Below are 24,109 nucleotides of genomic sequence, written 5' to 3'. Positions count from 1 at the left end.
TGGCGACCTCTTGCTCCTCCTCTGCCTTGGCCTTGGGCTTCCACTTGTTCCCCTGTGACATTTGGGAATGCTCTCAGTAGCGCGTCTACCAACGTGCGCTTGTACTCGCGCATCTTCCTATCACGCTCCAGTGCAGGAAGTAAGGTGGGCACATTGTCTTTGTAGCGTGGATCCAGCAGGGTGGCAACCCAGTAGTCCGCACAGGTTAAAATGTGGGCAACTCTGCTGTCGTTGCGCAGGCACTGCAGCATGTAGTCGCTCATGTGTGCCAGGCTGCCCAGGGGTAAGGACAAGCTGTCCTCTGTGGGAGGCGTATCGTCATCGTCCTGCCTTTCCCCCCAGCCACGCACCAGTGATGGACCCGAGCTGCGTTGGGTGCCACCCCGCTGTGACCATGCTTCATCCTCATCCTCCTCCACCTCCTCCTCATCCTCGTCCTCCTCGTCCTCCAGTAGTGGGCCCTGGCTGGCCACATTTGTACCTGGCCTCTGCTGTTGCAAAAAACCTCCCTCTGAGTCACTTCGAAGAGACTGGCCTGAAAGTGCTAAAAATGACCCCTCTTCCTCATCCTCCTCCTCCTCCTCCTGGGCCACCTCCTGTTCCATCATCGCCCTAAGTGTTTTCTCAAGGAGACATAGAAGTGGTATTGTAACGCTGATAACGGTGTCATCGCCACTGGCCATGTTGGTGGAGTACTCGAAACAGCGCAACAGGGCACACAGGTCTCGCATGGAGGCCCAGTCATTGGTGGTGAAGTGGTGCTGTTCTGTAGTGCGACTGACCCGTGCGTGCTGCAGCTGAAACTCCACTATGGCCTGCTGCTGCTCGCACAGTCTGTCCAGCATGTGCAAGGTGGAGTTCCACCTGGTGGGCACGTCGCATATGAGGCGGTGAGCGGGAAGGCCGAAGTTACGCTGTAGCGCAGACAGGCGAGCAGCGGCAGGATGTGAACGCCGGAAGCGCGAACAGACGGCCCGCACTTTATGCAGCAGCTCTGACATGTCGGGGTAGTTGTGAATGAACTTCTGCACCACCAAATTCAGCACATGCGCCAAGCAAGGGATGTGCGTCAAATTGGCTAGTCCCAGAGCTGCAACGAGATTTCGCCCATTATCACACACCACCAGGCCGGGCTTGAGGCTCACCGGCAGCAACCACTCGTCGGTCTGTTGTTCAATACCCCGCCACAACTCCTGTGCGGTGTGGGGCCTGTCCCCCAAACATATGAGTTTCAGAATGGCCTGCTGACGTTTACCCCGGGCTGTGCTGAAGTTGGTGGTGAAGGTGTGTGGCTGACTGGATGAGCAGGTGGAAGAAGAGGAGGAGGAAGCCGAGAAGGAGGAGGTGGCAACAGGAGGCAAAGAATGTTGCCCTGCGATCCTTGGCGGCGGCAGGACGTGCGCCAAACAGCTCTCCGCCTGGGGCCCAGCTGCCACTACATTTACCCAGTGTGCAGTTAGGGAGATATAGCGTCCCTGGCCGTGCTTACTGGTCCACGTATCTGTGGTTAGGTGGACCTTGCTACAGATGGCGTTGCGCAGTGCACACTTGATTTTATCGGATACTTGGTTGTGCAGGGAAGGCACGGCTCTCTTGGAGAAGTAGTGCCGGCTGGGAACAACATACTGTGGGACAGCAAGCGACATGAGCTGTTTGAAGCTGTCTGTGTCCACCAGCCTAAATGACAGCATTTCATAGGCCAGTAGTTTAGAAATGCTGGCATTCAGGGCCAGGGATCGAGGGTGGCTAGGTGGGAATTTACGCTTTCTATCAAATGTTTGTGAGATGGAGAGCTGAACGCTGGCGTGTGACATGGTTGAGACGCTTGGTGACGGAGGTGGTGGTGGTGGTGTTGGTGGTACATCCCCTGTTTGCTGGGCGGCAGGTGCCAACGTTCCTCCAGAGGCGGAGGAAGAGGCCGAGGCGGCAGCAGCAGAATAGGCCGAGGCGGCAGCAGCAGAAGAGGTAGCAGGGGGAGCCTGAGTGACTTCCTTGGTTTTAAGGTGTTTACTCCACTGCAGTTCATGCTTTGCATGCAGGTGCCTGGTCATGCAGGTTGTGCTCAGGTTCAGAACGTTAATGCCTCGCTTCAGGCTCTGATGGCACAGCGTGCAAACCACTCGGGTCTTGTCGTCAGCACATTGTTTGAAGAAGTGCCATGCCAGGGAACTCCTTGAAGCTGCCTTTGGGGTGCTCGGTCCCAGATGGCGGCGGTCAGTAGCAGGCGGAGTCTCTTGGCGGCGGGTGTTCTGCTTTTGCCCACTGCTCCCTCTTTTGCTACGCTGTTGGCTCGGTCTCACCACTGCCTCTTCCTCCGAACTGTGAAAGTCAGTGGCACGACCTTCATTCCATGTGGGGTCTAGGACCTCATCGTCCCCTGCATCGTCTTCCACCCAGTCTTGATCCCTGACCTCCTGTTCAGTCTGCACACTGCAGAAAGACGCAGCAGTTGGCACCTGTGTTTCGTCATCATCAGAGACATGCTGAGGTGGTATTCCCATGTCCTCATCATCAGGAAACATAAGTGGTTGTGCGTCAGTGCATTCTATGTCTTTCACCGCTGGGGAAGGGCTAGGTGGATGCCCTTGGGAAACCCTGCCAGCGGAGTCTTCAAACAGCATAAGAGACTGCTGCATAACTTGAGGCTGAGACAGTTTCCCTGGTATGCATGGGGGTGATGTGACAGACTGATGGGGTTGGTTTTCAGGCGCCATCTGTGCGCTTTCTGCAGAAGACTGGGTGGGAGATAATGTGAACGTGCTGGATCCACTGTCGGCCACCCAATTGACTAATGCCTGTACCTGCTCAGGCCTTACCATCCTTAGAACGGCATTGGGCCCCACCATATATCGCTGTAAATTCTGGCGGCTACTGGGACCTGAGGTAGTTGGTACACTAGGACGTGTGGATGTGGCAGAACGGCCACGTCCTCTCCCAGCACCAGAGGGTCCACTAACACCACCACGACCATGTCCACGTCCGCGTCCCTTACTAGATGTTTTTCTCATTGTTATGGTTCACCACAACAACAAATATATTATTTGGCCCAATGTATTGTATTCAAATTCAGCGGGATATAAATTTGAGGCCTAGTATTTAGGCGCTGGGTGACCGGTATGGATTTAGTGACAGAATTAGACTTGGAAATGCACAGAAGCGTGTGTGTGAAGTTATTCTGAATGACCCAATGTGCACCTTGAATATTATATACCCTTTTTGGGATAGATTTCAAATAGCTCTGATATAGCAGGAACCACTAAATTATGAAATTGCTAAATTGGGAATTGTACTTCAACCCAGAACAAAAAATGTGCTTTGACGGGCACTAAATAACTTTCCCAGCTACAACAGTACAGCGGTAACGAGAGATTTAGAGGGATTTAAATTTGAGGCCTAGTATTTAGGCGCTGGGTGACAGGTATGGGTTTAGTGACAGAATTAGACTTGGAAATACACAGTAGCGGGTGTGTGTGAAGTTATTCTGAATGACCCAATGTGCACCTTCAATATTATATACCCTTTTTGGGATAGATTTCAAATAGCTCTGATATAGCAGGAACCACTAAATTATGAAATTGCTAAATTGGGAATTGTACTTCAACCCAGAACAAAAAATGTGCTTTGACGGACACTAAATATCTTGCCCAGCAACAACAGTACAGCGGTGGGTAACGAGAGATTTAGAGGGATTTAAATTTGAGGCCTAGTATTTAGGCGCTGGGTCACCGGTATGGATTTAGTGACAGAATTAGACTTGGAAATGCACAGAAGCGTGTGTGTGAAGTTATTCTGAATGACCCTATGTGCACCTTCAATATTATATACCCTTTTAGGGATAGATTTCAAATAGCTCTGATATAGCAGAAACCACTAAATTATGAAATTGCTAAATTGGGAATTGTACTTCAACCCAGAACAAAAAATGTGCTTTGACGGACACTAAATATCTTGCCCAGCAACAACAGTACAGCGGTAACGAGAGATTTAGAGGGATTTAAATTTGAGGCCTAGTATTTAGGCGCTGGGTGACAGGTATGGGTTTAGTGACAGAATTAGACTTGGAAATACACAGTAGCGGGTGTGTGTGAAGTTATTCTGAATGACCCAATGTGCACCTTCAATATTATATACCCTTTTTGGGATAGATTTCAAATAGCTCTGATATAGCAGGAACCACTAAATTATGAAATTGCTAAATTGGGAATTGTACTTCAACCCAGAACAAAAAATGTGCTTTGACGGACACTAAATATCTTGCCCAGCAACAACAGTACAGCGGTGGGTAACGAGAGATTTAGAGGGATTTAAATTTGAGGCCTAGTATTTAGGCGCTGGGTCACCGGTATGGATTTAGTGACAGAATTAGACTTGGAAATGCACAGAAGCGTGTGTGTGAAGTTATTCTGAATGACCCTATGTGCACCTTCAATATTATATACCCTTTTAGGGATAGATTTCAAATAGCTCTGATATAGCAGAAACCACTAAATTATGAAATTGCTAAATTGGGAATTGTACTTCAACCCAGAACAAAAAATGTGCTTTGACGGACACTAAATATCTTGCCCAGCAACAACAGTACAGCGGTGGGTAACGAGAGATTTAGAGGGATTTAAATTTGAGGCCTAGTATTTAGGCGCTGGGTGACAGGTATGGGTTTAGTGACAGAATTAGACTTGGAAATACACAGTAGCGGGTGTGTGTGAAGTTATTCTGAATGACCCAATGTGCACCTTCAATATTATATACCCTTTTTGGGATAGATTTCAAATAGCTCTGATATAGCAGGAACCACTAAATTATGAAATTGCTAAATTGGGAATTGTACTTCAACCCAGAACAAAAAATGTGCTTTGACGGACACTAAATATCTTGCCCAGCAACAACAGTACAGTGGTGGGTAACGAGAGATTTAGAGGGATTTAAATTTGAGGCCTAGTATTTAGGCGCTGGGTCACCGGTATGGATTTAGTGACAGAATTAGACTTGGAAATGCACAGAAGCGTGTGTGTGAAGTTATTCTGAATGACCCTATGTGCACCTTCAATATTATATACCCTTTTAGGGATAGATTTCAAATAGCTCTGATATAGCAGAAACCACTAAATTATGAAATTGCTAAATTGGGAATTGTACTTCAACCCAGAACAAAAAATGTGCTTTGACGGACACTAAATATCTTGCCCAGCAACAACAGTACAGCGGTGGGTAACGAGAGATTTAGAGGGATTTAAATTTGAGGCCTAGTATTTAGGCGCTGGGTCACCGGTATGGATTTAGTGACAGAATTAGACTTGGAAATGCACAGAAGCGTGTGTGTGAAGTTATTCTGAATGACCCTATGTGCACCTTCAATATTATATACCCTTTTAGGGATAGATTTCAAATAGCTCTGATATAGCAGAAACCACTAAATTATGAAATTGCTAAATTGGGAATTGTACTTCAACCCAGAACAAAAAATGTGCTTTGACGGACACTAAATATCTTGCCCAGCAACAACAGTACAGCGGTGGGTAACGAGAGATTTAGAGGGATTTAAATTTGAGGCCTAGTATTTAGGCGCTGGGTGACAGGTATGGGTTTAGTGACAGAATTAGACTTGGAAATACACAGTAGCGGGTGTGTGTGAAGTTATTCTGAATGACCCAATGTGCACCTTCAATATTATATACCCTTTTTGGGATAGATTTCAAATAGCTCTGATATAGCAGGAACCACTAAATTATGAAATTGCTAAATTGGGAATTGTATTTCAACCCAGAACAAGAAATGTGCTTGAACGGACACTAAATAACTCGCCCAGCTACAGCACTAGGGACAGATTTAGCTGGATATAAATTTGAGGCCTAGTATTTAGGCGCTGGGTGACCGGTATGGATTTAGTGACAGAATTAGACTGGGATATGGCCAAAAAATGAACAGACTATTGCTGGTTAAATGCACTTGGTGTGACAGCTTCACCCTGATGTAGGCTTTAGCCAAAAAACAACCACACCATTGAGGGTTAAATGCACTTGGTGACAGGCGCAGCTTGCCCCTGATTTTGTATATGGCCAAAAAATGAACAGACTATTGCTGGTTAAATGCACTTGGTGTGACAGCTTCACCCTGATGTAGGCTTTAGCCAAAAAACAACCACACCATTGAGGGTTAAATGCACTTGGTGACAGGCGCAGCTTGCCCCTGATTTTGTATATGGCCAAAAAATGAACAGACTATTGCTGGTTAAATGCACTTGGTGTGACAGCTTCACCCTGATGTAGGCTTTAGCCAAAAAACAACCACACCATTGAGGGTTAAATGCACTTGGTGACAGGCGCAGCTTGCCCCTGATTTTGTATATGGCCAAAAAATGAACAGACTATTGCTGGTTAAATGCACTTGGTGTGACAGCTTCACCCTGATGTAGGCTTTAGCCAAAAAACAACCACACCATTGAGGGTTAAATGCACTTGGTCGCAGCTTGTGCTGGCGCACCACAAGACACAAAATGGCCGCCGATCACCCCAGAAAAATGAGACTGACAAACGGTCTGTGCAGCCTAAAAACAGTGAGCAATTGAGGATCAGCAGCTCAATGATCCACAGCTGCAGATCGATCAGTTAATCAAGTCCTTTGGAGGAGTTAATCTGCCTAATCTCGCCCTACTGTCGCAGCCGCAACCTCTCCCTACGCTAATCAGAGCAGAGTGACGGGCGGCGCTATGTGACTCCAGCTTAAATAGAGGCTGGGTCACATGGTGCTCTGGCCAATCACAGCCATGCCAATAGTAGGCATGGCTGTGATGGCCTCTTGGGGCAAGTAGTATGACGCTTGTTGATTGGCTGCTTTGCAGCCTTTCAAAAAGCGCCAAGAAAGCGTCACAAAAGCGCGAAGAAAGCGACGAACACCGAACCCGAACCCGGACTTTTACGAAAATGTCCGGGTTCGAGTCCGTGTCACGGACACCCCAAAATTCGGTACGAACCCGAACTATACAGTTCGAGTTCGCTCATCCCTACTTACGAGTAGGGATGAGCGAACTCGAACTGTATAGTTCGGGTTCGTACCGAATTTTGGGGTGTCCGTGACACGGACCCGAACCCGGACATTTTCGTAAAAGTCCGGGTTCGGGTTCGGTGTTCGTCGCTTTCTTCGCGCTTTTGTGACGCTTTCTTGGCGCTTTTTGAAAGGCTGCAAAGCAGCCAATCAACAAGCGTCATACTACTTGCCCCAAGAGGCCATCACAGCCATGCCTACTATTGGCATGGCTGTGATTGGCCAGAGCACCATGTGACCCAGCCTCTATTTAAGCTGGAGTCACATAGCGCCGCCCGTCACTCTGCTCTGATTAGCGTAGGGAGAGGTTGCGGCTGCGACAGTAGGGCGAGATTAGGCAGATTAACTCCTCCAAAGGACTTGATTAACTGATCGATCTGCAGCTGTGGATCATTGAGCTGCTGATCCTCAATTGCTCACTGTTTTTAGGCTGCACAGACCGTTTGTCAGTCTCATTTTTCTGGGGTGATCGGCGGCCATTTTGTGTCTTGTGGTGCGCCAGCACAAGCTGCGACCAAGTGCATTTAACCCTCAATGGTGTGGTTGTTTTTTGGCTAAAGCCTACATCAGGGTGAAGCTGTCACACCAAGTGCATTTAACCAGCAATAGTCTGTTCATTTTTTGGCCATATACAAAATCAGGGGCAAGCTGCGCCTGTCACCAAGTGCATTTAACCCTCAATGGTGTGGTTGTTTTTTGGCTAAAGCCTACATCAGGGTGAAGCTGTCACACCAAGTGCATTTAACCAGCAATAGTCTGTTCATTTTTTGGCCATATACAAAATCAGGGGCAAGCTGCGCCTGTCACCAAGTGCATTTAACCCTCAATGGTGTGGTTGTTTTTTGGCTAAAGCCTACATCAGGGTGAAGCTGTCACACCAAGTGCATTTAACCAGCAATAGTCTGTTCATTTTTTGGCCATATACAAAATCAGGGGCAAGCTGCGCCTGTCACCAAGTGCATTTAACCCTCAATGGTGTGGTTGTTTTTTGGCTAAAGCCTACATCAGGGTGAAGCTGTCACACCAAGTGCATTTAACCAGCAATAGTCTGTTCATTTTTTGGCCATATCCCAGTCTAATTCTGTCACTAAATCCATACCGGTCACCCAGCGCCTAAATACTAGGCCTCAAATTTATATCCAGCTAAATCTGTCCCTAGTGCTGTAGCTGGGCGAGTTATTTAGTGTCCGTTCAAGCACATTTCTTGTTCTGGGTTGAAATACAATTCCCAATTTAGCAATTTCATAATTTAGTGGTTCCTGCTATATCAGAGCTATTTGAAATCTATCCCAAAAAGGGTATATAATATTGAAGGTGCACATTGGGTCATTCAGAATAACTTCACACACACCCGCTACTGTGTATTTCCAAGTCTAATTCTGTCACTAAACCCATACCTGTCACCCAGCGCCTAAATACTAGGCCTCAAATTTAAATCCCTCTAAATCTCTCGTTACCCACCGCTGTACTGTTGTTGCTGGGCAAGATATTTAGTGTCCGTCAAAGCACATTTTTTGTTCTGGGTTGAAGTACAATTCCCAATTTAGCAATTTCATAATTTAGTGGTTTCTGCTATATCAGAGCTATTTGAAATCTATCCCTAAAAGGGTATATAATATTGAAGGTGCACATAGGGTCATTCAGAATAACTTCACACACACGCTTCTGTGCATTTCCAAGTCTAATTCTGTCACTAAATCCATACCGGTGACCCAGCGCCTAAATACTAGGCCTCAAATTTAAATCCCTCTAAATCTCTCGTTACCCACCGCTGTACTGTTGTTGCTGGGCAAGATATTTAGTGTCCGTCAAAGCACATTTTTTGTTCTGGGTTGAAGTACAATTCCCAATTTAGCAATTTCATAATTTAGTGGTTTCTGCTATATCAGAGCTATTTGAAATCTATCCCTAAAAGGGTATATAATATTGAAGGTGCACATAGGGTCATTCAGAATAACTTCACACACACGCTTCTGTGCATTTCCAAGTCTAATTCTGTCACTAAATCCATACCGGTGACCCAGCGCCTAAATACTAGGCCTCAAATTTAAATCCCTCTAAATCTCTCGTTACCCACCGCTGTACTGTTGTTGCTGGGCAAGATATTTAGTGTCCGTCAAAGCACATTTTTTGTTCTGGGTTGAAGTACAATTCCCAATTTAGCAATTTCATAATTTAGTGGTTCCTGCTATATCAGAGCTATTTGAAATCTATCCCTAAAAGGGTATATAATATTGAAGGTGCACATAGGGTCATTCAGAATAACTTCACACACACGCTTCTGTGCATTTCCAAGTCTAATTCTGTCACTAAATCCATACCGGTGACCCAGCGCCTAAATACTAGGCCTCAAATTTAAATCCCTCTAAATCTCTCGTTACCCACCGCTGTACTGTTGTTGCTGGGCAAGATATTTAGTGTCCGTCAAAGCACATTTTTTGTTCTGGGTTGAAGTACAATTCCCAATTTAGCAATTTCATAATTTAGTGGTTCCTGCTATATCAGAGCTATTTGAAATCTATCCCAAAAAGGGTATATAATATTGAAGGTGCACATTAGGGTCATTCAGAATAACTTCACACACACCCGCTACTGTGTATTTCCAAGTCTAATTCTGTCACTAAACCCATACCTGTCACCCAGCGCCTAAATACTAGGCCTCAAATTTAAATCCCTCTAAATCTCTCGTTACCACCGCTGTACTGTTGTTGCTGGGCAAGATATTTAGTGTCCGTCAAAGCACATTTTTTGTTCTGGGTTGAAGTACAATTCCCAATTTAGCAATTTCATAATTTAGTGGTTTCTGCTATATCAGAGCTATTTGAAATCTATCCCTAAAAGGGTATATAATATTGAAGGTGCACATAGGGTCATTCAGAATAACTTCACACACACGCTTCTGTGCATTTCCAAGTCTAATTCTGTCACTAAATCCATACCGGTGACCCAGCGCCTAAATACTAGGCCTCAAATTTAAATCCCTCTAAATCTCTCGTTACCCACCGCTGTACTGTTGTTGCTGGGCAAGATATTTAGTGTCCGTCAAAGCACATTTTTTGTTCTGGGTTGAAGTACAATTCCCAATTTAGCAATTTCATAATTTAGTGGTTCCTGCTATATCAGAGCTATTTGAAATCTATCCCAAAAAGGGTATATAATATTGAAGGTGCACATTGGGTCATTCAGAATAACTTCACACACACCCGCTACTGTGTATTTCCAAGTCTAATTCTGTCACTAAACCCATACCTGTCACCCAGCGCCTAAATACTAGGCCTCAAATTTAAATCCCTCTAAATCTCTCGTTACCGCTGTACTGTTGTAGCTGGGAAAGTTATTTAGTGCCCGTCAAAGCACATTTTTTGTTCTGGGTTGAAGTACAATTCCCAATTTAGCAATTTCATAATTTAGTGGTTCCTGCTATATCAGAGCTATTTGAAATCTATCCCAAAAAGGGTATATAATATTCAAGGTGCACATTGGGTCATTCAGAATAACTTCACACACACGCTTCTGTGCATTTCCAAGTCTAATTCTGTCACTAAATCCATACCGGTCACCCAGCGCCTAAATACTAGACCTCAAATTTATATCCCGCTGAATTTGAATACAATACATTGGGCCAAATAATATATTTGTTGTTGTGGTGAACCATAACAATGAGAAAAACATCTAGTAAGGGACGCGGACGTGGACATGGTCGTGGTGGTGTTAGTGGACCCTCTGGTGCTGGGAGAGGACGTGGCCGTTCTGCCACATCCACACGTCCTAGTGTACCAACTACCTCAGGTCCCAGTAGCCGCCAGAATTTACAGCGATATATGGTGGGGCCCAATGCCGTTCTAAGGATGGTAAGGCCTGAGCAGGTACAGGCATTAGTCAATTGGGTGGCCGACAGTGGATCCAGCACGTTCACATTATCTCCCACCCAGTCTTCTGCAGAAAGCGCACAGATGGCGCCTGAAAACCAACCCCATCAGTCTGTCACATCACCCCCATGCATACCAGGGAAACTGTCTCAGCCTCAAGTTATGCAGCAGTCTCTTATGCTGTTTGAAGACTCCGCTGGCAGGGTTTCCCAAGGGCATCCACCTAGCCCTTCCCCAGCGGTGAAAGACATAGAATGCACTGACGCACAACCACTTATGTTTCCTGATGATGAGGACATGGGAATACCACCTCAGCATGTCTCTGATGATGACGAAACACAGGTGCCAACTGCTGCGTCTTTCTGCAGTGTGCAGACTGAACAGGAGGTCAGGGATCAAGACTGGGTGGAAGACGATGCAGGGGACGATGAGGTCCTAGACCCCACATGGAATGAAGGTCGTGCCACTGACTTTCACAGTTCGGAGGAAGAGGCAGTGGTGAGACCGAGCCAACAGCGTAGCAAAAGAGGGAGCAGTGGGCAAAAGCAGAACACCCGCCGCCAAGAGACTCCGCCTGCTACTGACCGCCGCCATCTGGGACCGAGCACCCCAAAGGCAGCTTCAAGGAGTTCCCTGGCATGGCACTTCTTCAAACAATGTGCTGACGACAAGACCCGAGTGGTTTGCACGCTGTGCCATCAGAGCCTGAAGCGAGGCATTAACGTTCTGAACCTGAGCACAACCTGCATGACCAGGCACCTGCATGCAAAGCATGAACTGCAGTGGAGTAAACACCTTAAAACCAAGGAAGTCACTCAGGCTCCCCCTGCTACCTCTTCTGCTGCTGCCGCCTCGGCCTATTCTGCTGCTGCCGCCTCGGCCTCTTCCTCCGCCTCTGGAGGAACGTTGGCACCTGCCGCCCAGCAAACAGGGGATGTACCACCAACACCACCACCACCACCTCCGTCACCAAGCGTCTCAACCATGTCACACGCCAGCGTTCAGCTCTCCATCTCACAAACATTTGATAGAAAGCGTAAATTCCCACCTAGCCACCCTCGATCCCTGGCCCTGAATGCCAGCATTTCTAAACTACTGGCCTATGAAATGCTGTCATTTAGGCTGGTGGACACAGACAGCTTCAAACAGCTCATGTCGCTTGCTGTCCCACAGTATGTTGTTCCCAGCCGGCACTACTTCTCCAAGAGAGCCGTGCCTTCCCTGCACAACCAAGTATCCGATAAAATCAAGTGTGCACTGCGCAACGCCATCTGTAGCAAGGTCCACCTAACCACAGATACGTGGACCAGTAAGCACGGCCAGGGACGCTATATCTCCCTAACTGCACACTGGGTAAATGTAGTGGCAGCTGGGCCCCAGGCGGAGAGCTGTTTGGCGCACGTCCTGCCGCCGCCAAGGATCGCAGGGCAACATTCTTTGCCTCCTGTTGCCACCTCCTCCTTCTCGGCTTCCTCCTCCTCTTCTTCCACCTGCTCATCCAGTCAGCCACACACCTTCACCACCAACTTCAGCACAGCCCGGGGTAAACGTCAGCAGGCCATTCTGAAACTCATATGTTTGGGGGACAGGCCCCACACCGCACAGGAGTTGTGGCGGGGTATTGAACAACAGACCGACGAGTGGTTGCTGCCGGTGAGCCTCAAGCCCGGCCTGGTGGTGTGTGATAATGGGCGAAATCTCGTTGCAGCTCTGGGACTAGCCAATTTGACGCACATCCCTTGCTTGGCGCATGTGCTGAATTTGGTGGTGCAGAAGTTCATTCACAACTACCCCGACATGTCAGAGCTGCTGCATAAAGTGCGGGCCGTCTGTTCGCGCTTCCGGCGTTCACATCCTGCCGCTGCTCGCCTGTCTGCGCTACAGCGTAACTTCGGCCTTCCCGCTCACCGCCTCATATGCGACGTGCCCACCAGGTGGAACTCCACCTTGCACATGCTGGACAGACTGTGCGAGCAGCAGCAGGCCATAGTGGAGTTTCAGCTGCAGCACGCACGGGTCAGTCGCACTACAGAACAGCACCACTTCACCACCAATGACTGGGCCTCCATGCGAGACCTGTGTGCCCTGTTGCGCTGTTTCGAGTACTCCACCAACATGGCCAGTGGCGATGACACCGTTATCAGCGTTACAATACCACTTCTATGTCTCCTTGAGAAAACACTTAGGGCGATGATGGAACAGGAGGTGGCCCAGGAGGAGGAGGAGGAGGATGAGGAAGAGGGGTCATTTTTAGCACTTTCAGGCCAGTCTCTTCGAAGTGACTCAGAGGGAGGTTTTTTGCAACAGCAGAGGCCAGGTACAAATGTGGCCAGCCAGGGCCCACTACTGGAGGACGAGGAGGACGAGGATGAGGAGGAGGTGGAGGAGGATGAGGATGAAGCATGGTCACAGCGGGGTGGCACCCAACGCAGCTCGGGTCCATCACTGGTGCGTGGCTGGGGGGAAAGGCAGGACGATGACGATACGCCTCCCACAGAGGACAGCTTGTCCTTACCCCTGGGCAGCCTGGCACACATGAGCGACTACATGCTGCAGTGCCTGCGCAACGACAGCAGAGTTGCCCACATTTTAACCTGTGCGGACTACTGGGTTGCCACCCTGCTGGATCCACGCTACAAAGACAATGTGCCCACCTTACTTCCTGCACTGGAGCGTGATAGGAAGATGCGCGAGTACAAGCGCACGTTGGTAGACGCGCTACTGAGAGCATTCCCAAATGTCACAGGGGAACAAGTGGAAGCCCAAGGCCAAGGCAGAGGAGGAGCAAGAGGTCGCCAAGGCAGCTGTGTCACGGCCAGCTCCTCTGAGGGCAGGGTTAGCATGGCAGAGATGTGGAAAACTTTTGTCAACACGCCACAGCTAACTGCACCACCACCTGATACGCAACGTGTTAGCAGGAGGCAACATTTCACTAACATGGTGGAACAGTACGTGTGCACACCCCTCCACGTACTGACTGATGGTTCGGCCCCATTCAACTTCTGGGTCTCTAAATTGTCCACGTGGCCAGAGCTAGCCTTTTATGCCTTGGAGGTGCTGGCCTGCCCGGCAGCCAGCGTTTTGTCTGAACGTGTATTCAGCACGGCAGGGGGCGTCATTACAGACAAACGCAGCCGCCTGTCTACAGCCAATGTGGACAAGCTGACGTTCATAAAAATGAACCAGGCATGGATCCCACAGGACCTGTCCGTCCCTTGTCCAGATTAGACATTAACTACCTCCCCATAACCATATATTATTGGACTCCAGGGCACTTCCTCATTCAATCCTATTTTTATTTTCATTTTACCATTATATTGCGATGCTACCCAAAGTTGAATGAACCTCTCCTCTGCCTGTGTGCTAGGCCTAAATATATGCCAATGGACTGTTGCAGTGGTGGCTGACATGAAGCCTGATTCTCTGCTATGACATGCAGACTAATTCTCTGCTGACATGAAGCCAGATTGTCTGTTACGGGACCTCTCTCCTCTGCCTGGGTGCTGGGCCTAAATTTATGACAATGGACTGTTGCAGTGGTGGCTGACGTGAAGCCTGATTCTCTGCTATGACATGCAGACTGATTCTCTGCTGACATGAAGCCAGATCGTCTGTTACGGGACCTCTCTGCTCTGCCTGTGTGCTAGGCCTAAATATATGCCAATGGACTGTTGCAGTGGTGGGTGACGTGAAGCCTCATTCTCTGCTATGACATGCAGACTGATTCTCTGCTGACATGAAGCCAGATTGTCTGTTACGGGACCTCTCTGCTCTGCCTGTGTGCTAGGCCTAAATATATGCCAATGGACTGTTGCAGTGGTGGGTGACGTGAAGCCTCATTCTCTGCTATGACATGCAGACTGATTCTCTGCTGTCATGAAGCCAGATTGTCTGTTACGGGACCTCTCTGCTCTGCCTGTGTGCTAGGCCTAAATATATGCCAATGGACTGTTGCAGTGGTGGCTGACGTGAAGCCTCATTCTCTGCTATGACATGCAGACTGATTCTCTGCTGACATGAAGACAGATTCTCTGTTACGGGACCTCTCTCCTCTGCCTGTGTGCTAGGCCTAAATATATGCCAATGGACTGTTGCAGTGGTGGGTGACGTGAAGCCTCATTCTCTGCTATGACATGCAGACTGATTCTCTGCTGTCATGAAGCCAGATTGTCTGTTACGGGACCTCTCTGCTCTGCCTGTGTGCTAGGCCTAAATATATGCCAATGGACTGTTGCAGTGGTGGGTGACGTGAAGCCTCATTCTCTGCTATGACATGCAGACTAATTCTCTGCTGACATGAAGACAGATTCTCTGTTACGGGACCTCTCTCCTCTGCCTGTGTGTGTGCTGGGCCTAAATATATGCCAATGGACTGTTGCAGTGGTGGCTGACGTGAAGCCTCATTCTCTGCTATGACATGCAGACTGATTCTCTGCTGACATGAAGCCAGATTCTCTGTTACGGGACCTCTCTCCTCTGCCTGTGTGCTAGGCCTAAATATATGCCAATGGACTGTTGCAGTGGTGGCTGACGTGAAGCCTCATTCTCTGCTATGACATGCAGACTAATTCTCTGCTGACATGAAGACAGATTCTCTGTTACGGGACCTCTCTCCTCTGCCTGGGTGCCGGGGCCTAAATATCTGAGAATGGACTGTTCCAGTGGTGGGTGACGGGAAGCCAGATTCTCTGCTATGGAACCTCTCTCCAATTGATTTTGGTTAATTTCTATTTATTTAATTTTTATTTTAATTAATTTCCCTATCCACATTTGTTTGCAGGGGATTTACCTACATGTTGCTGCCTTTTGCAGCCCTCTAGCCCTTTCCTGGGCTGTTTTACAGCCGTTTTAGTGCCGAAAAGTTCGGGTCCCCATTGACTTCAATGGGGTTCGGGTTCGGGACGAAGTTCGGATCGGGTTCGGATCCCGAACCCGAACATTTCCGGGATGTTCGGCCGAACTTCTCGAACCCGAACATCCAGGTGTTCGCTCAACTCTACTTACGAGAACAGCTTGTCTTTTTCCTGGTTGAGGATCGGTCTGCTGCGATTGGACAGCATCACATCCAGGGAGAAGGAGACGATCACTGAGGATAGCTGATAGCCTCCCTGAACCAATGGTACTAATTAGTATATTGGGAGCCAGAACACACAGGGGGACATAGCGGCGCAATGGTGGGGGCTATTAAAAAAACAAACAAAAAAACAAAACAATAGCATCTGTAGAAGGTGGACTACTTACTAAGGTAGGTAGGAAGCCCATGACAACAGTGCCGAGACTGATTGGCCTGGCGTCTTTGCTCCCTGATAGAGCGACCATCTCCACTGTCAGCAGGGCTGGTTGGCACATCAATACAGCTATGCCAGCAGTGTTGTTTAGTGGGAAAGGGGAATGGCATACGGAAAAGGGGCATGAATGCAACAAAAATACAATGAAATGTTGGTGCAAAATCTTGGTGTAAAGTAAGCCAACTAATCGTTGGGGTAAACTTAGACTTGACAGTCTGCAGGTGCACCAGATTTATCATCCAGCATCAGACGCTTTAATGAATCTGGCACAGTTTTACATTTACACTGTCTAAGGCCCCTTTCACACGGGCGAGTTTTGAACGCATTGCACCTGCACTGAATCCGTACCCATTCATTTCTATGGGGCTGTGCACATGAGCGGTGATTTTCACGCATCGCTTGTGCGTTGAGTGAAAATCGCAGCATGGTCTATATTGTGCGTTTTTCACGCAAAGCAGGCCCCATAGAAGTGAATGGGCCTACGTGAAAATCGCAAGCATCCGCATTCACTTTTTATTCTGCATCTACTGTATTATTTTCCCTTATAACATGGTTATAAGGGAAAATAATAATAGCATTCCTTAATACAGAATGCTTAGTAGAAGGTCAATTGAGGGTTAAAAAATAAAATTAAAATTAACTCACCTCCTCCAATTGATCGCGTAGCTGCCGATCTCCTGTTCTTTCTTCAGGACCTGTTAAAGGACCTGTGGTGACATCACTGTGCTCATCACATGACACATCACATGATCCATCACCATGGTGATGGACCATGTGATGAGCTCAGTGACGTCACCACAGGTCCTTTGACAGGTCCTGAAGAAAGAACAGGAGATCGGCAGCTACGCAATCAATTGGAGGAGGTGAGTTAATTTTTATTTTTATTTTTTAACCCTCAATTGACCTTCTAGTAAGCATTCTGTATTAAAGAATGCTATTATTTTCCCTTATAACCATGTTATAAGGGAAAATTAAAATTTTTTACAGAATACTGAACCCAAACCCGAACTTCTGTACCAAAACACATTAAAACGCTTTGCACTCGCTGTGAAAAATCGCGCATGTTCCCGCAACGCACCTGCATCTGTTCCCGCACGTCACCTGCAATGCCCGTGTGAACCCAGTCTAAATCTTAGATAGTAAATCTGCCCCTTTGTTTGACAACAATTTGCAGAATTTATATTTATAAGCCCATATAAGGGATTGTTTTTTGTGTGACAAGTTCTACTTTCTACTGCCACCATTTAATATGGCATAATATGGCATGACATACAGTACAGACCAAAAGTTTGGACACACCATCTCATTCAAAGAGTTTACTTTATTTTCATGACTATGAAAATTGTAGATTCACACTGAAGGCATCAAAACTATGAATTAACACATGTGGAATTATATACATAACAAAAAAGTGTGAAACAACTGAAAATATGTCATATTCTAGGTTCTTCAAAGTAGCCACCTTTTGCTTTGATTACTGCTTTGCACACTCTTGGCATTTTCTTGATGAGCTACAAGAGGTAGTCACCTGAAATGGTCTTCCCTTCACAGGTGTGCCCTGTCAGGTTTAATAAGTGGGATTTCTTGCCTTATAAATGGGGTTGGGACCATCAGTTGCGTTGTGGAGAAGTCAGGTGGATACACAGCTGATAGTCCTACTGAATAGACTGTTAGAATTTGTATTATGGCAAGAAAAAAGCAGCTAAGTAAAGAAAAGAAAGTGGCCATCATTACTTTAAGAAATGAAGGTCAGTCAGTCCGAAAAATTGGGAAAACTTTGAAAGTGTCCCCAAGTGCAGTCACAAAAACCATCAAGCGCTACAAAGAAACTGGCTCACATGCGGACCGCCCCAGGAAAGGAAGACCAAGAGTCACCTCTGCTGCGGAGGATAAGTTCATCCGAGTCACCAGCCTCAGAAATCGCAGGTTAACAGCAGCTCAGATTAGAGACCAGGTCAATGCCACACAGAGTTCTAGCAGCAGAGACATCTCTAGAACAACTGTTAAGAGGAGACTGTGTGAATCAGGCCTTCATGGTAGAATATCTGCTAGGAAACCACTGCTAAGGACAGGCAACAAGCAGAAGAGACATGTTTGGGCTAAAGAACACAAGGAATGGACATTAGACCAGTGGAAATCTGTGCTTTGGTCTGATGAGTCAAAATTTGAGATCTTTGGTTCCAACCACTGTGTCTTTGTGCGACGCAGAAAAGGTGAACGGATGGACTCTACATGCCTGGTTCCCACCGTGAAGCATGGAGGAGGAGGTGTGTTGGTGTGGGGGTGCTTTGCTGGTGACACTGTTGGAGATTTATTCAAAATTGAAGGCATACTGAACCAGCATGGCTACCACAGCATCTTGCAGCGGCATGCTATTCCATCCGGTTTGTGTTTAGTTGGACCATCATTTATTTTTCAACAGGACAATGACCCCAAACACACCTCCAGGCTGTGTAAGGGCTATTTGACCATGAAGGAGAGTGATGGGGTGCTGCGCCAGATGACCTGGCCTCCACAGTCACCGGACCTGAACCCAATCGAGATGGTTTGGGGTGAGCTGGACCGCAGAGTGAAGGCAAAAGGGCCAACAAGTGCTAAGCATCTCTGGGAACTCCTTCAAGATTGTTGGAAGACCATTTCAGGTGATTACCTCTTGAAGCTCATCCAGAGAATGCCAAGAGTATGCAAAGCAGTAATCAAAGCAAAAGGTGGCTACTTTGAAGAACCTAGAATATGACATATTTTCAGTTGTTTCACACTTTTTTGTTATGTATATAATTCCACATGTGTTAATTCATAGTTTTGATGCCTTCAGTGTGAATCTACAATTTTCATAGTCATTAAAATAAAGAAAACTCTTTGAATAAGAAGGTGTGTCCAAGCTTTTGGTCTGTACTGTATGTAGTGGAAAACGGGGGGGGAGGGGGGAGTTCCACCACAGTTTAAGGGTTTTGTCCCTATGGCTTTCCCTATGTGGCAAAACTGACCTGTGACCTTCATTCTCTGGGTCAGTATGATTACAACGATACCACATATGTGTAGGCTTTTTTCTGTTTTAATACTGAAAAAAATAATGATTTTTTTACATCGCCATAATTTGACCCCAGAACTTTTTTTTATAGTTATGTCTACTGAGCTGTGTGGGTGCTCATTTTTTGCAATTTTTATTGATACCATTTTCTAGTGTGTGTGACTTTTTGATCACATTTTATTAAAAAATGTTGTGTAGTTGAAGGATTTCGGACGCAGCGATGCTCATGAAGTTTATTCTTTTATTGTTTATGTGTTTTTTTATTCTAGAGAAAGGGGGCTGATATAAATTTAAATTTTTTTAAATATTTTTTTTAGCTTAGCATGTGACATCAGGTTCATTGGTTACATGACCTTGGTGCAGATCAGTCCTATTCAAGTGAATGGGGTGAGCTGTGATACCAAGCACAGCCGCTATGAAATGGATGGCGCTGTGCTTGGTGAGCTGTGAGGAGGCCATGGTGCTCACTGGAGCTCCGTTCAGCACTGAGGCTTCCTCAAAAAGCTGATTGGCAGGGGTGCTGGGAGTTTGGACCCCCCGATTTCATATTGATGACCTATTCTGAGGTCCTAGAGTCTAAAGGAGGACACTGGTGTGATAGCTGGGGGAGCCTGTCTCATATTTTGCACTGGACCCAAGAACGTCAAGTAAAGCATTTCCGCTTTGACTGGGTATCTACATCTTATAAAGTGAAGGCATATTTCTACACTACAGCATCACTTTATGATTGGTGTGGGTTCAACCATTGGGTCTCCCAACGATTCTGTAAACTAAAGGTCCACAGCACCGGTTAGCATTGCGTCCCCTTTGGTGTTTTTACCTGCTAAGTGGCTCCCTAACCACCTGCTGTTCTGGGAACTAAAGCTTGACCATATTCAGGTGAATAGTGCCAGCTGCAGTCTGCACAGCTGTATAGCCAGATGCCCGGAAAACCTGTAGCCTTAAACCAGCACTGCAGACTTTTCAGTCTTAGGATGGGTGGAAGTCCCAGAGGCCAAACCCCCGTTGATCATAAGGTGACATCTTAACTTAGCAATATACAATCCTAGCCATATACAGTACAGACCAAAAGTTTGGACGCACCTTCTCATTCAAAGAGTTTTCTTTATTTTCATGACTATGAAAATTGTAGATTCACACTGAAGGCATCTAAACTATGAATTAACACATGTGGAATTATATACATAACAAAAAAGTGTGAAACAACTGAAAATATGTCATATTCTAGGTTCTTCAAAGTAGCCACCTTTTGCTTTGATTACTGCTTTGCACACTCTTGGCATTCTCTTGATGAGCTTCAAGAGGTAGTCACCTGAAATGGTTTTCACTTCACAGGTGTGCCCTGTCAGGTGTAATAAGTGGGATTTCTTGCCTTATAAATGGGGTTGGGACCATCAGTTGCGTTGTGGAGAAGTCAGGTGGATACACAGCTGATAGTCCTACTGAATAGACTGTTAGAATTTGTATTATGGCAAGAAAAAAGCAGCTAAGTAAAGAAAAACGAGTGGCCATCATTACTTTAAGAAATGAAGGTCAGTCAGTCTGAAAAATTGGGAAAACTTTAAAAGTAAGGGCTATTTGACCATGAAGGAGAGTGATGGGGTGCTGCGCCAGATGATTTGGCCTCCACAGCCACCGGACCTGAACCCAATCGAGATGGTTTGGGGTGAGCTGGACCGCAGAGTGAAGGCAAAAGGGCCAACAAGTGCTAAGCATCTCTGGGAACTCCTTCAAGACTGTTAGAAGACCATTTCAGGTGACTACCTCTTGAAGCTCATCAAGAGAATGCCAAGAGTGTGCAAAGCAGTAATCAAAGCAAAAGGTGGCTACTTTGAAGAACCTAGAATATGACATATTTTCAGTTGTTTCACACTTTTTTGTTATGTATATAATTCCACATGTGTTAATTCATAGTTTTGATGCCTTCAGTGTGAATCTACAATTTTCATAGTCATGAAAATAAAGAAAACTCTTTGAATGAGAAGGTGTGTCCAAACTTTTGGTCTGTACTGTTCATTATATTCAATTGCTGTCCGTCATCTTACAGAGCCAGCACTTCCTTCATTTTTGTTATTCAGCTCCTACGGGGGAACAGAACAACAGAAATGATTAACAGAGGTGTAGTAGCAATGTGAACAAGTCTCTATAGCAGGCACTGCAGGTGAAACTAATAGATGCAGCTTTATAAGATAGAAATACCCCTTTAAAGGAAACTGGATGATCGGTGGAATAGAATATCTGGCTGTGGAATGACAGCAAAAATGTACCTGGTTAATAGGCTAATTATGGATGTGTGTCAGAGAAATTCCCATTGCTCAGGCAGCATGTATCGCTCACTGTGGATGACCAGGGTTTAAAGTTCATTACTTTTTCAAAGGCAAATCTCACTGATTGTGAAGATAATGATGCAGACTTATAACTTCAGGGCATTTCTCACTCAGCTTGAGAGAAAACGTATCTCCCAGGCAGCCTGCTTCTAGTAAGCTAATTAGCATCAGAGAAAATCATAGCAACGGTGATACTGTAATTATGGCGTCAATATTGCTTAGGTTAGGTTGCTTAGGTTCAGTTTTTTTGTTGCAGATTTGGAAGCCAAAATCAGGTGTGGATCATAATAGGAGACAAATTATAAAGGACAGACCTATTTATTTAAATCCACTCCTGGTTATGGCTTCAAAAACTGCATAAAAAACCTGGACCTGTGGCCATACCCTAAACATCTATTAGACACAGAATTGCCCATACAAAATGACCCAAACCTTTACAATTATCTTCGTCTATAAAATTTACATTTATTGCACTCAGTTGCAGGAGCATCAACATCAACAGTAAAATATTTGGGGGAATTTACGAAGCTAAAAACGCCAGAATGTGTTAGACACTTTTTGCACTTTACTAGAAAAGTGGCATGGTTTAGTTGGAAGGGACATGGTTTAAATGCTATGTACACCTAAAGGGGCAATTTTTTCATTTTTACATTTTACTCATTTTGGACTTTTTTTTTCAAATATTCAGCAACTTTGACATAAAGGGTTAACTTCTGCCTAGATGTGAGAATCGTACTTTCACTTTCAGCCGGTCATCTAATAACCCTGATCTCTAAATTATTAATCGCTTAAAAACACTTGTTTAACCCTTTTACTTTTCAAACAGCAGAGATCCGCAGCTAATGTCCGCAACCGGCAATAATGGCGATCGCGGTCAGTAAAGCCTTTAGATACTGTGATCAAGTGTGATCACGGCATCTAAAAGCTCAAAATCCCAGAAGTGAGCGCTTCTGGGCTTCTTACCGTCATCCTCTGCGGTCAATGAGGATGCCGGTAATTGAATTCAATGCGCTGGGTCTCTCTGAAGAGACCCACTGTATTGGAGCTGCAATTCTTACTTTGGCCAGCAGGTGGCAGGTCAACAGAAGAATTGAACAGTTCTGCTCTACTCATGGATCTATAAGAAACATAATGGTACAGAATAAAAAATAAATTGTAAGTCTTGTAGCCTCAAACACAAGCTTAAAAGTAAATTAAACCACCCATCTTTCCGTAGAATAAAAAAATGAATACGTAAATAACAAAAAATCTAAACATCATAGGCATCACTGCGTTCAAAAATGCCCGTACTATTAAAATATACAAATATTTTTCCAATACAGCAAATGGCATAATGGAAAAAAAATGTCAAAATGGCCGATTTGCCATGTTTTCATCGCTTCTCTTACCCAAAACATGTATTGAAATGTGATCAAAAAGTCACACACGCCAAAATGGTATTAATAAAAGCTACAGATTGTCCTGCAAAAAATGAGTCCCCACACAGCTCAGTAGATATAACTATAAAAAAAGTTATGGGGGTCAGAATATGGAGATGTAAAAGAAAAATATTTTTTCTAAGTTTTGATTTATTTTTACACTATTTAGACATAACAAAACTATACATATGTGGTATCATTGTAATCGTACTGAACCTGGAATGAAGTGCACAGGTCAGTTTTGCCGCAAAGGAAACGCTGTAGGGACAAAACCCGTACAACGATGGAGGAATTGTGTTTTTTTCCAATTCCACCCCATTTAGAATTTTTTTCCCGCTTCCCACTAGATTGTATGCCATATTAAATGGTGGCATTAGAAAGAACAACTTGTCCTGTAAATAATAAGCCCTCAAATGGATATGTGAACGGAAAAATAAAAGAGTTATGACTCAAGGAAGATAGGGAAGAAAAAAAGTTCAAAAAATAAAACATCCGGTATCCAAGGGGTTAAGCCACATTTTTATTAGTAAGCTAAGAATTGAGCTATGATGAGTGTTTATAAGATCAGAGGTAAGGAGCTGTGAGCTGGGCTGCCTGACTGAACACAGTAAAATAAAAAGAGCATGCTACTAGGGAATCTCAAGGCTGTACAGAGAAAGGGGCTCAGCATTTCTAATAAAGACCAATTGACAAAATCCTTTTTAGATCAAAATAAGTACAATGCATTAATTTAAAAAAAATTGCCCCCCCCCCAAAAGGTGTCCATAGCCTTTAAAATGTGAGAACACGCCTGAAAATTCCAAACACAATTTACTATTACATGAGCTGAGAGCAACCAACTGGGGAAGAGTACATAAGGCAGTAATACATATTAGTGAAATAAGACTTCTGATTAAAAGGCTGATACCTCGTCATCCCTATCATAAAACACCCTTGACAGTTTGGGCTACTTAATTTAGAAGACGCTCCACATAGTAAGAAAATGGATGCAGTGATAATAACCTCATCTGGACTTGCTATTATGTTGACACTGACAACTTGGTCGGAGATGACAGATTCAGTATGTATCCTGTTAAGTCGACTCCTCAGCTCAGAGTTGTGATTCAGTGCCTGTAAGATGAAATAACAAAATTAT

At 45.6% G+C, this 24,109-nt stretch overlaps 1 protein-coding gene across 4 annotated transcripts in view; it reads right to left on the bottom strand.

Annotated features, from left to right (window-relative positions):
• OSBPL6 (oxysterol binding protein like 6) overlaps positions 1 to 24,109 on the bottom strand; it is a 273,275-nt gene that overhangs the window by 28,860 nt on the left and 220,306 nt on the right. For all 4 annotated transcript variants that reach the window (XM_044303514.1, XM_044303517.1, XM_044303515.1 and 1 more), the window contains one exon: positions 23,977 to 24,084. In XM_044303514.1, the coding sequence (XP_044159449.1) occupies positions 23,977 to 24,084 (108 nt within the window). The remainder of the gene's footprint in view (positions 1 to 23,976; positions 24,085 to 24,109) is intronic.

The sequence above is a fragment of the Bufo gargarizans genome, chromosome 8 (assembly GCF_014858855.1).
Source record: "Bufo gargarizans isolate SCDJY-AF-19 chromosome 8, ASM1485885v1, whole genome shotgun sequence".
Lineage (NCBI taxonomy): Eukaryota > Metazoa > Chordata > Amphibia > Anura > Bufonidae > Bufo > Bufo gargarizans.
This window is presented reverse-complemented; position numbering and strand designations above follow the sequence as displayed.